The 16,219-nt window shown below is 38.7% G+C and overlaps 1 protein-coding gene across 3 annotated transcripts in view; it reads right to left on the reverse strand.

The window, feature by feature from the left end:
* The window catches only part of Slc39a12 (solute carrier family 39 member 12), an 83,648-nt gene that overhangs the window by 42,484 nt on the left and 24,945 nt on the right, over positions 1 to 16,219 (reverse strand). For 2 of the 3 annotated variants that reach the window (XM_045135248.1, XM_004668400.2), the window contains exons 7-10: positions 15,868 to 16,040; positions 11,271 to 11,423; positions 8,769 to 8,879; positions 5,896 to 5,962 (exon numbers count right to left, since the gene is read on the reverse strand). In XM_045135248.1, coding sequence (XP_044991183.1) covers positions 5,896 to 5,962; positions 8,769 to 8,879; positions 11,271 to 11,423; positions 15,868 to 16,040 — 504 coding nt within the window. The remainder of the gene's footprint in view (positions 1 to 5,895; positions 5,963 to 8,768; positions 8,880 to 11,270; positions 11,424 to 15,867; positions 16,041 to 16,219) is intronic. The other variant, XM_004668402.3, reaches the window with a different exon arrangement.

Below are 16,219 nucleotides of genomic sequence, written 5' to 3' on the forward strand. Positions count from 1 at the left end.
ACTACATATATCATGGAATCCTTCAAATTCACCTGACTTTTCCATGTGCCCTTGCTAATGCTGCATCTCATTAAACGATCCCATTTTGTTTCACCTCTGAAAATGCTCATTGTTTTTCTAACTGGCTTGATCAATAGTGGAATAAATCACATGTTGGCATTCACCATTTTATCATTTTATCAGGATATGCCAAAGGATAAAATCAAAATGCTATAACCTCCCCAAATACTAACAGTGCCCTTTCTATGATTGTCTTTTGTAATGGATTTAAAAACTAATTTAAGAACCCTTCTGTCTGCAGAGTATTTGTGTCTTGCATTCATATGTTGAAGCTTACTTTCTGCATGTGCTGGTGTTAAGAAGTAGGGCTTTTGAGAGCTGATTAGATGGTAAAGCTTGAGTCCTCAGAATGGAACTAATGTCCTCATAAAGGTTGCTTTATAAAGGTGCTCCCTTACCCTTTCTGCCATGTGAGAGCACCATGAGAAGGTGGCAGCTATGAACCAGAAAGTGGGCCCTCGCTTCACCTCGATCTTGGACTTCAGCTTCCAGACTGCGGAAAAGAGACTACAAACTACCTAGTGTTATACCAGCCAATAAAATACCAGTAAGGTTGTATTGACCATCCAGCACCACTTTCACGACTTTGATTGCACCATTTCAATCAGCTCCATGTACTTTCTTCCACTGTGTGCTCCTTGCCTTTACTGATGGGACTAATGCCCCTCCTAAACTGTCTTATTTGCTCCCCAACCATCATTGTAACCCATCCACAACCAACCCTTCTATCTCCCAAATTATCTTTTGGACAATAACTCCATGTTCTTGCCTTTCTGCAACATAACTTTAGTACTAGACCAGTTAGCAGTTGAAAAAAATAAAGAGTTTCTATTTTATAGGATTCTGACCTGTTGTGGCATTATGTAAGAAGGAGTTGATAAGATAATTTTGATTATAATTGGGTTGAGATATTTCTATTTTGAGAAACCCAGGTTGTGTATAACAACCCAATCACAGAGCCAAACAACTAATAAACACAAAACACATTTTAAGGATGACCCTTGTTCTGTTGGTAACCTGTCAGATGTTCCAGGTGTTCTGTTTGATGAGACCGGCGTGCTTATGATGGCATGGCCATAGACAAGTATATATTTGATAAGAACAGACATCCGCCAAGTGCCATAGTCTAAAACTTCATTGTTTGGCTTAAAGTATATTGTACAAGAGTGTAAACAATGGTTGTTATTAGTAGAAGTGAATAAACTATTCTGATCATACTACTTATTACAAATAGGAAGGAATAATGTTTGCTTTATACTTCATACATAGTCTAAACCTGAGAGAGATTGTAAGGTAACATGATTTGATATTACCATAAAAAGTAAGTTAATAAAATGACAACCGTGGCCCAGGTTTTTCAGCCTAGAGATAACTATATTGACTGTGTTACAAAGGTGGCCTATGCAATTTATTTCTAAAATACATACTTATTTATAAAAATCAGTGGTAGGACTAATGGATGAGGGATGTGGCTCAGTGGCAGAACACTTGGTTGACATGAAAAAAAGCATAATAGAACTAAAATATCTTTCTTGTAGCTTACTAATTTGTTTCGTCATTAAAAATAGATTTTAGGCAAGTCATAAACACACAGAATAAATATCAAATTATTGAATTCAGAGAGTCCTTGTTGACATTGCCTGGAAATGCTTAGATTCTAACAATAATACTTTTCTTGCCAATTTTCAGCAATAAAATTTCTCTTTTTAAAAAAGTTAAAGTAGGGCTGGAGAGATAGCTTAGCAGTTAAACACTTGCCTGTGAAGCCTAAGGACCCCAGTTCAAGGCTCGATTGCCCAGGTCCCACACTAGCCAGATGCACAAGGGGGTGCAAGCATCTGGAGTGCATTGGCTGGAGGCCCTGGCGCGCCCATTCTCTCTCTCTCTCTCTCTCTCTCTCTCTCTCTCTCTCTCTCTCTTTCTCTCTCTGTCTGTCACTCTTAAATAAATAAATAAATAAAAATAAACAAAATTTAAAGTAATACATTTGAGAGCATTTTAGCTTGCAAACCGTTATGATTTCCTTATATCTATATTTAGTTTTAATACTAAAAGAAGATGTTCAAATATGACATTTTAACAATATATATCCATATAGGAAATAGTATGGGCTATTTTTACTGGTTTTGTTTTAAATTTTAAATTTTATTATCTCTGATTAAGTATTTCTAAATGTCACAATACAAATATGTAACAAACCATGGGACAAATATACATTTTGTATGTAAGCACAAAGGATACACCATGTATATTCTTTAAGATAATTCTAACATTTGGGGAAGATAAGCACTTGCTATTTGTTTAATGTACTCACTACAGAAGTAACTATAATATTTTACTTCCCTTCATGTACCTGGCAGTCACTGGAATTCCACATTTCTGAACTTTCTGAGATTTCCCCACCATAAAATGTGGGTTGGAACTAACATGATTTAGGTTTTGTTTATTTAAATCAGACTGGGGGTAGTATTTTCACATCCTGCCTTTTGAAACATAAATTGAGCTCTACTAATGAGGTAATGTGAGACAAACAATCCCATATTTGAAGCTAATTCAGTATTTTCCTGGAAAGGGGCAGGTAAGCAGCCTAACTTGGGTTTATTCACCAAGCTTGATATCTGAACAATGATGATATAAGGATCAAAAGATTGTCTTAAGACCATTGTTATTCCCTGATCTAGTTTCCACACCCCATACCTACACTGACTTGGCATTTCCTTATTTTCATTTATTTCTCTCAAAAATAAAAACAAAATCAAAAGTCTCATGTAGATTTACCAGGTGCCAAGTATTCTAAATTAATCCTGGAAGACAAAATTTGAAAAGAAAAATATTAAAAATGATCTGAATGCAAAATGGGGCAGAGCATACAATGTATGAATCAAATCAATTTCATGAGCTAACACAGATAAAACACTCAGAGTAGGCATAATTATAATAGCATTTATAATACTAGTAAATGTTTGTTCTGACTAGTGCTTCCATCTCAAGCTGCATAGCAAACTACGTACAAAGAACGTAATTATTCAGTTCATCAGTGTCTAAAGCACAGCACAGCAGAGCTTTAAAATATTTCCATGCTGGTTATTGAACTCAGGACCTTGAAATCCTAGGCAAAGCCCAGTCCACTGAACTCCCTCTCCATGTGTGTGTTGGGGTGGGGGGGTAAGCCGATGCACGGGCTCCATGTGCGTGCATACAGAAGCCAGAGTAGAATGTCAGGTAACTTCACTGTTCTACACTGTTTCTTGAGTCCGAATCCATTGTTGAAACTGGAGCTGAAGCTTTTCAGTTGGACTTGCTCATAATCTAGCTCCAGCAAATCTTTTGTCTCTGTTCCCTTAAGGACTGGGCTTATAGACATGCATGACCATGTCCAAGTTTTTGTGGATATTGGAGACCAAACTCAGGTTCTCACACTTGCACATTAAACATTCTTATCAGCTGAGCCATTTTCCCAAGCCCTCCTGAAAAGAATATAGCATGGATACATGCATGAATGAATGATCTCAAAGAAATTGTTGACACATTAACATTTCTTCAGTTGCCTTATGCTGGAGCTCACTAGCTATATACCCTCTCCAACAGCTGATGTCTTTGTATAATTTGATATTTACTCTTACTTCCTTAGTTGTAAGGGTCTTGAATGAAACAATCCACACCAAGGGTTTTGCACTGTGCCTGGCATATAAGGACTCTTCAATTTATGGTAGCTATTTTTCTAATTGGTCAGCTGATTTATTGTGGTAGAATGGTAATGGTTAATAATGACTCATTAGCATTAAAGCAGTATGAAGATTTTGTTACAAAAGAGCAAATTAAGTGAGAAAAATGGTGTAGTTGTAAGACCAGCTGATGAAAATCAAGCTAAACACAAATTAAAACTACAAATCACATAGGACCATAAGCAAAAAAGACACAGTACTTAAGAGAAATTCCATCCATAGTAATGGAAATCAAGCCAGGGTAGTGACTTATCCCTATAATCCTAGGACTTGGGAAGCTGAGGTAGAAGGATTGCTATGGTGTTTGAGTCCAGCTTGAATTACATAGTAAGTTCCAAGCTAGCCTGGGCTACCACTGGTTTGAATATGAAATGTCTCCCATAAGCTCGTGTGGTTCAATAGTTGGGTCTCTAGCCACTGAGAAAGCTGTGGAACCTTTAAGAGGCAGAGTAGGTCACTGAGGTAGGCCTTAGGTTTTATAGCCTGGCCCTATGTCCTGTCCACCCTCTGCATCTTGGCTGTACATAAAATATGAGCAGCTGCTTCCTGCTTCTAACTCATGCCTTCCCCACATGATGAATGATAAACTTGAACTGTAAGTGGAAATAACCCTTCCTTCTTTAAATTGTTCATGTCAGGTATTTTGTCATGGCAATAAGAAATAAATAATGCAACTACAGAATGAGACTCTACCATCATCCCCCCACCCTCCCGCCATCAAAAAAGAAAAAAATAGAGGAAGTCATTGAAAGAAAAGTGAGTTGTAGACTAGCAGGTGAATGAATCATCATATACCTACTCCTGCTGTCTTAATAACAGTATAATATGCTAGACAGACATTTGTGATGAGTTTTCAAGTGACCATGAAAGAATTTTTACAAGCTAATGGGGTTCTTTTTCAGAAGGTAGTGAGACCCAAGGAGATAAACCACCCCTCACACTTCAGCCAAGGCCCAGGTGAAGCCACAGAGGATCTAGTGTGATGAGGAAGAGTGCTGCTTCCATAGCAAGCCTGATAGTCAGTGCCGGGATAAAGGAGACAGAGGCTGAGGATACTCCACACATACCAAAGCAGAGATCCAGAAGCTACGGACAGCTTTTCACTGAAGTAATCTTAAAACCCACTCACCATAGCTCAGGGAATTTTGCGGAAGAGGAGCCAGAAAGATGTAAGAGCCACAAGTTGAGACATCATACCCACGGACATTGCCCCCTCCCCACTGACTGACTGCTGCTCACACAACTCATAACCCACAACCCCATTCGGAAATCCAGAAACCCCACCAAGGAGGGCCCTCAGTGGGACAGGGGCAGGGGGAGGGAAATGATGGTTCCAACACACAATGTGTCCATACAAAGTATATTCATAATAAAAAAGATAAAATAAAAGTACTAATGGTGTCTCTATAAATCATAGTGAACTAAAATTCAAACATCATAAAACAATAGTTAAAAAGAGCCTTGGTAATCATGTACATAGATACAGTAATTGAAGATTTCAGGAAATTAACATTAAACTACTGGAGAACACATTTTAATGGAGTAAATTTGATATTCCTATGTGACAGACAGATGAGAATAGGCCTTCAAGTCCCTCTCTGATGGTCAGTCAGCAGAGGGTTTATCTCCTTGACTTTTTCCTTTCAGTTTTTTAAAAAATATTCTTTTTAAAATTTATTTATGAGAGAGAAAGAATGGGTGTGTCAAGGCCTCTAACCACTGCAAATGAACTCCAGACACATGAGCCACCTTATGCATCTGGCTTAGGTGGGTTCTGGGGAGTCAAACCTGGTTCCTTAGGCTTCACAGGAAAGCGCCTGAACCACTAAGCAATATCTCCAGCCCTCCTTTCACTTTTCCACACAAAAAAAGTTTGTTGTCTCTATTATAAGTTTTTTTCTCGAAACTTGCTTCCTTTCTGTAATAAATTTTCTTCTTCAAAACTCAGAAAGGAATAGGTCTTTATTAAGATTTTACTACATTTTTATTAATAAAGTAGACAATCAATATGAAATCTGTATGGATTTGACATATTTATTATAAAACAGATATAACCATTTTTGATGGCACTCTGCATTTAAAAATATACATGCTTACAATAGATACTCACGTTTTCTGTTGGAAGAAGTCATACTGTCTATGGGGATTTCGGCTGCCTGTGAGTCTTCTGGGCCTTTCTATCCAAAATAAAATAAATGCTTTGTTAGGCTGAACCTAGAAGCATCTGAGATTTGAGCTGAGTTTTCACAATTCCACATGCAGTTCAAGCTACTGTGTTTCATAAGGTGTTTCGCGGGAAGTAGTGCTGAGAGTCTATGAGCAGAACATCCCTTTACAATATCTTGGGTGAACACAGTGCTTTTAATAGATCAGTATCTTCCATAGAGAGCTGAATATGGGAATACAGATATACATTATGTGAGCCTTTATGAAATACAAAAGTTTAGAAAAGAATGGCTCTTGGCCCAATTTTACACATCTCCTGGAGGATAGGCTGTAGATATAGGATTCATTATAGTCTATAAACAGATGGAGTATTTCTGGATGTAGAAACAAACAAACAAACCTAACTCTTGATTTCATTCATTATGGCACAATTTCCTCTTTTGTTTGCCAGACAGCAAAAGGAGCTTGCCATTTTATACTAAGTAGACTGACAAAAGACAGATTATTCAAAGTTTCCCCCTTTCATATGACTGAGAAGTGGGGCTTTGAAATTACCTTCTATAGTAGAAATTAAAATCTCAATTTCAGAAACTAACTCAGATTCTTAATCTATTTTATAAAGATGGCACTGCTTATCTACTATGAAACATGTCTTTCTGAAGGCATATTCATAAAATTCTATCACTCAAAGTTGTAGAAACTGGCAGAAATTTTATGTAATACTTAGCATCGTTTTATGTGAAATAGATTAAAATTAAGGTTCACAAGTTAAAAATCATACTACCTATTTAAAAGATAGGCTAGTTTGGGAGAAACTAAGGTAAAGTGTTAAGACTGGACCTATAGAAAATACTCATTAGAGTCCCAGAAATCGTGCCTAAAATTGGATGGATCTAGCAACAAAGAAAACCCCTGTGGAACTAATTATATCTTATCTCGAAGTCTAATTATAATTGCAATGATCTACGGTTCTGCTAAAAAGACAGGAATCAAATATTTATGCTTTTTCACACAAAGCCATATACACAGAGGCTAGGAAGAGGCACAGTGAGTAAGATTACTTGTCATGCAAGAATGACAGGACTGAGAAGGTCTGAGTTTGAGCCCCAGCATCCATGTAGAAAGCCACATGTGCCTGTTAGCCCAGTCCTGCCAGCCTGGAGGCAGGAGAATGGCAGAGGAAGGGGCTCACTGGTCAGCCAGTCTCACTGGAAATGACAACTCCAGGTTCCGTGACGGATGGCCCTTTTCAAGGAAGCAATGCAGAAAGTGCTGGAAGAAGACACATGGCTTCTCTGGCCTCCACATGGGGCACATGTATCTTCACATGCATATACTGTGCATACATGTACCACACACCACACATACTGCAAACATGCCTGTCAAAAAGAAAACTATACACTATCACATTGTACAAAGGAACACAGAGGCAAGCATCCAAGTACAACTGTAGACAGAAAGAATTATAAATTTTTCTCCTCTAACCTAATTTCCTGAAAAAATTAGAAATTAACTCAACAAACCAAAAAGTCATATGAATTCGAAAATGCTTTGGATTGATTTTGCAGCTTAAACACAAAAAGAACAATGAATGTGTTACTGTTCTGGAGTGTTCAAGAAGTTCAAAATTCAGTGGATTTTTTTACATGTGTGTTAGGATTGGGACCCTTCACTGAAACAGAGGAGGAAATAAAGCCAATAGTAAAGTGATTTTTTAAAGCTAATCTCACCCCAAAGTTATCTGTCCCTAGGCCACATTTAAGCAATAAATAAAGCTTTGAAACTATGTTGAAGGAACACTTCTTTTCATGTACCCAAGTTAACATGATATCTGTAATCTTCCACGTTTTCTCTTGCCCTGCCAATGTCTCATAAATCACTAACATCTCTTTCTCTGTTAAAAATCTATCCTGGGATTGCAACCCCCAATACCACCAAAGCCATGTGCCCAGCAGGCAAGTACACAATTATATTCCCTTCATATTTGTCTTGTCTTCACATTTTTTTTATTTAAGAACTAGAATAGGAATACTGTCTCAGACTTATTTGGACTTGTAGTTTAGAAGTTTATATGGAAAATTTTGTTGGGAAAAATACAGTAAAGACAAAGGCATTTACTAAGAAATATTTCCTGAGACAGAATTGGTTCTTTCCTGCATAATGAAAGGAACGTGCTAGTCCTAGACAACTAAGCCCTTGCTCATGCTCATTTGCATCATCCTACAAAGGAATTAAGGGTTGTGCATAACCCAAAGGTCAACTAGTTTATGAAAAGTTGTAAACAGAAATATGCAAAGTGACGATGATGCCAATTTGATCCACTGTTTCACAGTGCAGACAGCCGAGACTTGAGTCTGTAGGGGTTGTGTGCCTTCCTCTGTAAACATCTTTGAAGTGCCTGGCAAAGTTTTCCAAACAGTGCTTATTGTGGTCAAGAACAGGCAAGTCAGGAGCAGATTCTACTCATCTATACCTACTGCTTTTCATCTGCTCATCAAGGAAGAAAGAAAAAGGTGTGAGGAAAGAACAAACGGAAATAAAAGGAAACTAGAAAGGAGGCAGGAAAGGGGGAAAAGGAAACAAGATAATCATTTGGAATTCTTTGTATGCTAATAAAAATACTTTTTTGTGATTTGTTAATATTTATTTTTAAAATTTTTTTTTAACTTTTATTAACATTTTCCATGATTATAAAAAAATAAATAAATAAATAAAAAATAAAAATAAATTTTAAAATGTTCAGTGTATTATGGATAAAATAAAAGTATGAAAACTTTTTAAAAGAAATAAGTAGAATGCCTCAGATCAGTAACCTACCAACTGGATAGTTGAGGTAGATTTGCCTCTGCTTGACTGGCTGCTTAACTCGGGATTGAGTGTAAGGTGGTGGGAGTGCCCCACGTGTCCATTTGCCAGTGACTGGCCCTGCTGGATAAGAACAGTTCAAAATTAGTCAGAGGGACTGGAAAGGTGGCTCCATAGTTGAAGCTACTTGATTGCAAAGCTTGTCAGCCCATAGTTCAGTTCCCAAGCTGCTTGCTAGACACATACACAAAAGGCACATGCCTCTGGTGTTTGTTTGCATAGAGACAAGAGGTCCAGATGCACCCATAAAACACACACATACACACACGTGAAAGTAAATAAATATTTTAAAAATATTAGTCACAGGCTGGAAGAACATGGGTGCAGACTTGAACAACTAAGCGTTTTGTTTAGCAATGTTGTGTGGTATAAAATGGTAATGACCATTCAGTAGCTATTGGTGAATATTTCCTAAAATGTCTTACCTTGGGGAAACATCATACATACTTAAAATACTTTAAGGGTGCAACTGCAAAAAGTTCAGTTATGATTAAAAAAGGCTGGAAAAGTTGTAGTTTTTATTTTCTTTTTGCTATATAAAAATTATAGTGACACAAACTTGGAATGTTGATCCTTACTGATAGAGATACAAAGGAATTTTATAACAGAATTTGTAAATTCAAAATAACTTAGAGACAAACGTCCAAGGTCCTTGTAGATTGGGAAGAACTGTGGGCATGGACGCTGCACGTATGCTGTCAGTCACTATGGAAACAGCTACAATGCCACAGAGGGAGTGGAAACCCACAGGGCCCCGGGAATCTGTAAGGAAAGCTGGCCTTGTTGTTAACTTTTGGAGTCCTTTACAAGTAATTACTTCTTTAACCATCTCATCACATATGTAACTTATTTTTCTTGTCCAGTAATGTATAAGAATAGTAGAAAATAATTCATAAATCACACTGCTTTCTATATGCCATCTTTGATGAGGTTTATCCAACATAAGAATAATGAAAGCAATTATTCAAACTAGGAAAAGATTTGCTATAAATCACATTCCTGGGTTTCTTGTTAATATTATTATAAATGCTCTTAAGCATATAAATGCTCTTGAGCAGGTGATATTGTCTATTTTCATATATATCATTGGTGAGAAAAAAATCTAAGACATTGATTAGTAACCAGGACTTTTGGCCCCAAAAGCCTGAAATAATCTGTTTTAAATCAGCCATGAAGGTTAAATAGAAGACTGCAAAAATACATTAATTAGACAGCAACCATTTTCTTTTAATTAATAAGTGTAGGAGCTGGGGAGAATACTCCATGGTTAAGAAGGCTTGTGTAAACCTGAAGGGCTGAGGTGGCCTGAGACTACCAGAGTTTGGTTCTTTAGCGCCCATGTAAACCCCAGAGCAGAGACTGGAGAATTGCTTGGTTCACAAAAATATCAAGCTCTGAAATCAGTGAAAGACCCCATCTTAAGGAAACACTCAGAATAATGATGGAGTGGAGACACTCAGCATTCTCCTCTGGCCTCCTGGCACACATGGGTTAGTGCAACTGCACACACGGGTTAGTGCAACTGCACACACATGTGTATATACTATACACACCACAATAGTACACATGCACAAATTCCAAAGAACACTAATAACTATACTTATGAGAGAGAGACTTGGCAGTCAGAATAATCTGTGTGTTCTTGAAATTAGTGTGCTATCCCTTATATAGATGACTTCGTGAATGTGTCACTACTTTTTTGTAGCATTAGGGATTGAACTCAGGACTTTGTGCTTGCTAAGCACTCTACCACTAAGATACATCCCAATCCTTCTTTTTAGTTGATCTATCTTTTAAGTTATTTATTCATTATTTCATTTATTTTGAGACAGGATTTCCTTTATCACAAGCTGGTCTCAAACTCATTATATAGCAGAGGATATTCTCGAACTCCTGACCCTCTTGCCTCCTTCCAGACTCCCAAGTGCTGGTATTGTAGGGATGTGACACCATGTCCAGCTTATGTGGTAGTAGGGATCAAACTCAGGGTTTCGTGCATTGTAGATATAGCACTCTATCAACTGAGCTGTATGCCCCCTCTCGCTTTCTAAAAATATATTCTTATTTATTTATTTGAGAGAGAGAGGCAAATAGAAAGAGAATGGGCACACCAGGGCCTCTAGCCACTGCAAACTAATTCCAGACACATATGCTACCTTGTGCATCTGGCTTACATGGGTACTGGGGAAACAAACCTGGGTCCTTAGGCCTCACAGGCAAGTGTCTTAACCACTAAGCCATCTCTCCAGCCCTGTGCCCCCTCTCTTATTTAGTGACAGGATCTTACTATGTTGCCCAGGCTGACCTTCAACTAGTGATTCTCCTGCCTCAGCATCCCAAGGATTAAAGGCATATGCCACAATATATGACTTGTGACTACTTTTAAACAAGTACTTTTGAAATAAAAACTAATATTATAAAACTTTGAAGCAAAAGAAAAAGTTAAATTTATACCTTAGAATTTGGTGATACAAGAAGAATAAAACATTTTTCTATCAAGAAAAATCCATGGATACCTCCAATTAACCCCAGTAGCTTCCAAATATAACCTTTGTTTTCATGGAAATGTCCAAATTCTGAAGTTTCCTGCCTATGTAAACCAAGAACCTTAAAAGAAAAAAGAAAGAAAAATTTTAAACGAAAGAAGAAAATAACTTTAATGTCTTGGATATCCAATAGTAGACATAGTGGTTGAATACATCTAGCTTTCATCTATGGATCCCATAACAACAGAAACCACTCAAAACTCAGTTCAGAGCTGGAGAGATGGCTTAGCAGTCACGGCACTTGCCTGCGAAGACTAATGATCTAGGTTAGATTCCCCAGAACCCATGTAAGCCAGATGCACAAAGTAGCACATGCATGAGGAATTTGATTGCAGTGGCTCAAGGCCCTGGCATACCCATTCTATCTGTCTGTCTCCCTTTTTTCTTCCTTCCCATTTGCAAATAAATAAATAAAATGAAATAAAACTCAGTCTGGTGTTGGATGTCACATATTGGTGTCAATATGTCCCAGCATAACTTAATCAGGGTCAAAGAAAACATAACTAAAGATAAATGAGGACTGCAGACAGCTTGCACTAGTGACTAGATTGACACTTAAGCTTTATTTTAGCAAGTGGCTGAGATTTTCACAAATTCTGTCGTAGTTGAAGGCTTTCTCTGGTGTTCTATGTGGATGGCAAGGCTTCATAAGATATCAACATATTTTATATCGGAATACCCTTAATATACTTCATTTGAGGTTTTCCCCATACAAGGCCTATTACAATTAAAATAAACTTTTAATAAGTACTGAGTTACGGGCTGGAGAGATGGCTTAGTGGTTAAGCGCTTGCCTGTGAAGCCTAAGGACCCTGGTTCGAAGCTGGATTCCCCAGGACCCACGTTAGCCAGATGCACAAGGGGGCGCATGCATCTGGAGTTAGTTTGCAGTGGCTGGAAGCCTTGGCGCGCCCATTTTCTCTCTCCCTCTATCTGTCTTTCTCTCTGTCACTCTCAAATAAATAAATTAATTAATTAATTAAAAAAAATAACTACTGAGTTAGGAAATAAATCTACCCAAAAGATAATCCATTCAGTGTTAACTTTATAATCAGCAATACTGATGGTTCTCTCAGACAAAATATACAAGAAGTATAATAAGAATTTTCTTCTAGTTAACTCATTCCACTCAACCCCTTGATTGACTCTATGATTTTTTGTAAGTAGTCATTACATATCCTTTCCAAAAAGATAGCAACTTATAAAACTGGCTTTCAGACTTAGAATGTTCTCAACTTCTAAATATAAACTGTTTATGCAGATATTTATGACTACATGCTCATACATATATGCATGTAGGTATTTATTTTTATGTACATAGACAGTCATTGGTTTTACATACACATATTCAATCAACTGTCAACAAAAATATCAACAAAATTGCATATCTTCTGAACAATTACAGACTTTTCTAAACAATATAATATTACCACTATTTTGCATAACATTTATATTTTGGCTTATTAAAAGTAATGTGGAGATGATTATGCAGGAAGATAAACATAGGGCATATACAAGTTCCATACCATTTTATATAAAGGACATGATCACTTGTGGATTTTTATGTCCTCAGTTCTGGACCCAATTCTGTGGACAGCAATGGGCACTTGCATGTACACAAGTGCATATGCATGTGTAAAAACCAACAGATGACAGATGGTGGCTAATTTGTTTTCTTGGTAGAAACATTCATGTAATGCTTGCACTTATCACTGTTTCATAAAGTACAGAGCACTATATCCCAAAATAAAAGAAAACCCCATGTGATGGTTGACCTATAAAATGTCCCCCATTGCTCATGTGTTTGAATATTTAATCCCCAGTTGGTTGCCTGTTTGTGAAGGTGGTAGAACCTTTAAGAGGTGGAGCCTTACTGGAGCCTTGCTCTAGTGTGTCACTTGGGCCAACCTCAAGATGTTACAGCCCAGCATCTCCTGCTGCTCTGCAGCATCCTGCTTCCTCCCGGTTGGTGTTATGATAGGTGCCGACTTCCTGCTCTACCATGCCTTCCCTTCCGTGACAGTCCTTCACCTCAAAACTGTAAGCCAAAAATGAGTCCTTTCCTTCCTGAAGCTGCTTCTGGTTGGGTGTTTTATCCCAGTGATGAGAAAGTAACTGAAATACCTTACAATCACAGAATAGAGCATGATATATTTATGTTGAACAAATCCAGCTACTTATTAGAGGAAATCACAACAGTGGGATAATTTAGCTTCTGTTCAGACTTTTGGACATCTGTCTCACACGCATTGCCACTGGTCTCTCCAGCTTCCCACCATACTTAGGCTACATCTTTCTTCCAATAACACGTCCTTACCTCTTTTCTCAGCCAAAAACCTGCCTTCTAAATGTCCTGTTGCCAAGCTAATCTTTTCACTTTACCTCTGCAGCATTACCAGGATTACTGCTCCAGCTGTGCACTGCCCCCTAGAAACAGAACCTGGGCTGCCTCCTGCTGTTTCCCAGGATCCAGGGCAGTAAACAACTCTGTAACTACCATGGTGACCTAGAAAGGCTTTTGCCACTGCCTCAAGCCCTTAAATGAGCCCTGAAATATTTCCAGAAAATTAGATTACAAGGGAAGTTAAAACTAATAATGGTTGGTTTTATTTCTCCAATGCTCACTTTGTGATTTTCTGAGTAATGATTGAGCCCCTAGGCAACCACAGTGACCCTGTAGGAAATTGCCAGAGGCTTATGGAAAATTTTAAATCTCTGGCTTTTCAAGAGACAGGGTCATTGGTCCCTGTCACCATCCATTTTAAGAGATTTCACAGGGAAACATAGCCATCTATATAGGGCCTTCTAGAAGCCCGAAATCTTTCAGTACCTCAGGTCTGATTCCTTTCACTTCTGGTAAGGGCAAACCCTCGGATGACTTCAACAAGGGCCAGCTTCCTGCTGCCTATGTTTTTGCCTTAAAAGAAGGAAGGAAGGAAGGAAGGAAGGAAGGAAGGGAGAGGAAGGAAAGAAAGGAAGGATGGATAAAGGAAAGAAATCCAAATGCCCATTAGTTGGGTTACAGAGATCTACTCTGAGGATTCAAATGAAAAGATGTTAGTGATGATATTATGACAGTATTTGTGCAGGGCTGGGGACTAATTAGGAACCCAGGGACCTAGGAAGCCACTGCAACTCTCAGTTCTGAAGTGACTCAGGGAGGGCCGACACTGCTCAGAAGCTCAATGAGAGGATCTGTGGAGGGGACTCCAGCTGCCAGCAGCCAGCCAGAAATCACCTACTTCTGGAGCAGGTGCCAGACCCAGAAAGGAGCTGGAAGAAGCACTCCTGCCTCTCTTTCTCCTTTTCTGGATTTTCCTATGTGTTTCCCATTGGCTGAGACCCAACAAAAGTCTACCCTGCAATGAAGCTGGTAAGATGCAATCTATTGAGGCAGAGAATAGAGCACAGTCAAGTGGAGAAGGGATGTAATTTGGGGGGTGAAGAGACACAGCTAGAGAAAAGCCAGCATCAAATTTCATTGCCCCCTTTATTTTCTGAATTTTTGCATGGGTGTGTATATATGCACATGCATGTGGGTGCATATTAAAGTGCACGTAGAGACCAGGTATGTTCCTCCATCACTCTTTACCTTATTTTTGTTGAGACAAGTCCTCTCACTTTAGACCAAGAGATCACCATTTCAGCTAGTCTAGTTAGCCAGCTTGCTCTGGGGACATCCTGCCTCACCTTTCCAGCATTAGGATTACAGGCAGCAGCCATGCCTACCCAGAGTTACATGACTACCGGGGATCCAAACGAAGTTTCTCACAGTTGTGAAGCAGCACTTTACCAACTGAGCTGTCCCCCTAGTCCCCCAAATATTCTTAATATAAATCTAAATCTGAACATTGTTTATTTCAAGAATAACATCCAAGCCAGGTGTGGTGGTGTTCACCTTTAATCCCAGCACTCTGGAGGCAGAGGTCGGAGGATTGCCTTGAATTTGAGGCTACTCTGAGGCTACATAGTGAATTCCCGGTCAACCTGAACCAAAGTGAGACCTTACCTCAAAAAACAAAAACAAGCAACCAAAACTAATAACATACTAAGGGCTGGAGAGATAGCTTAGTGGTTAATTGCTTGCCTGAGAAGCCTAAGGACCCCGGTTCCATGCTCGGTTCTCTAGGACCCACGTTAGCCAGATGCACAAGGGGGAGCACGCGCCCGCACGCGTTTGCAGTGGCTGGAAGCCCTGGCGTGCCCATTCTCTCTCTCTCTCTCTCTCTCTCTCTCTCTCTCTCTCTCTCTCTCTCTACCTCTTTCTCTCTCTCTGTTACTCTCAAATAAATAAATAAGAATGAACAACAACAACAACAAAAATTAAATAATAACATACTAAGAATGTCTGCACATGTCTACTACAAGTACATTTTTGCCCCGAGGCAAACACTAGCCACTATGTATTTATTCACTGAAATCATATGAAAATTTTGCATAAATGTCACTAATAGTTACATGCAAGATAAATTATACATTGTCTATTTAAAATGGAACCAGGTTACCTGAGGGATCAGGTGAAACAGAGCATCTCCCGAGAGAGTCCCAACAGCCAAGCCCACGAACAGCTGTAAAATGAGGCTGTAGTTCTCCTCGCAGCTGTGGAACAGGACCAGTGCTGTGCCAAGCATGGAGCTCAGGGTGAGAAGTGTCACAGCCGCTGTGCTGTATCCATATTCTAGACAAAGGAGAGGAGCAAAGGGTCAACACCCACTCATGCCTCAGCTAGTGACAATGCCAAAGACATTTTTCACAATAATGATTGATAGGGACACACCATTGTTTTATAAGTTTAATGTGGGATACAGGATTTTCCGAATTTTAATATGACCACAAGGAGGCAGTATTGAAAGTGGG

The sequence above is a fragment of the Jaculus jaculus genome, chromosome 15 (assembly GCF_020740685.1).
Source record: "Jaculus jaculus isolate mJacJac1 chromosome 15, mJacJac1.mat.Y.cur, whole genome shotgun sequence".
NCBI lineage: Eukaryota > Metazoa > Chordata > Mammalia > Rodentia > Dipodidae > Jaculus > Jaculus jaculus.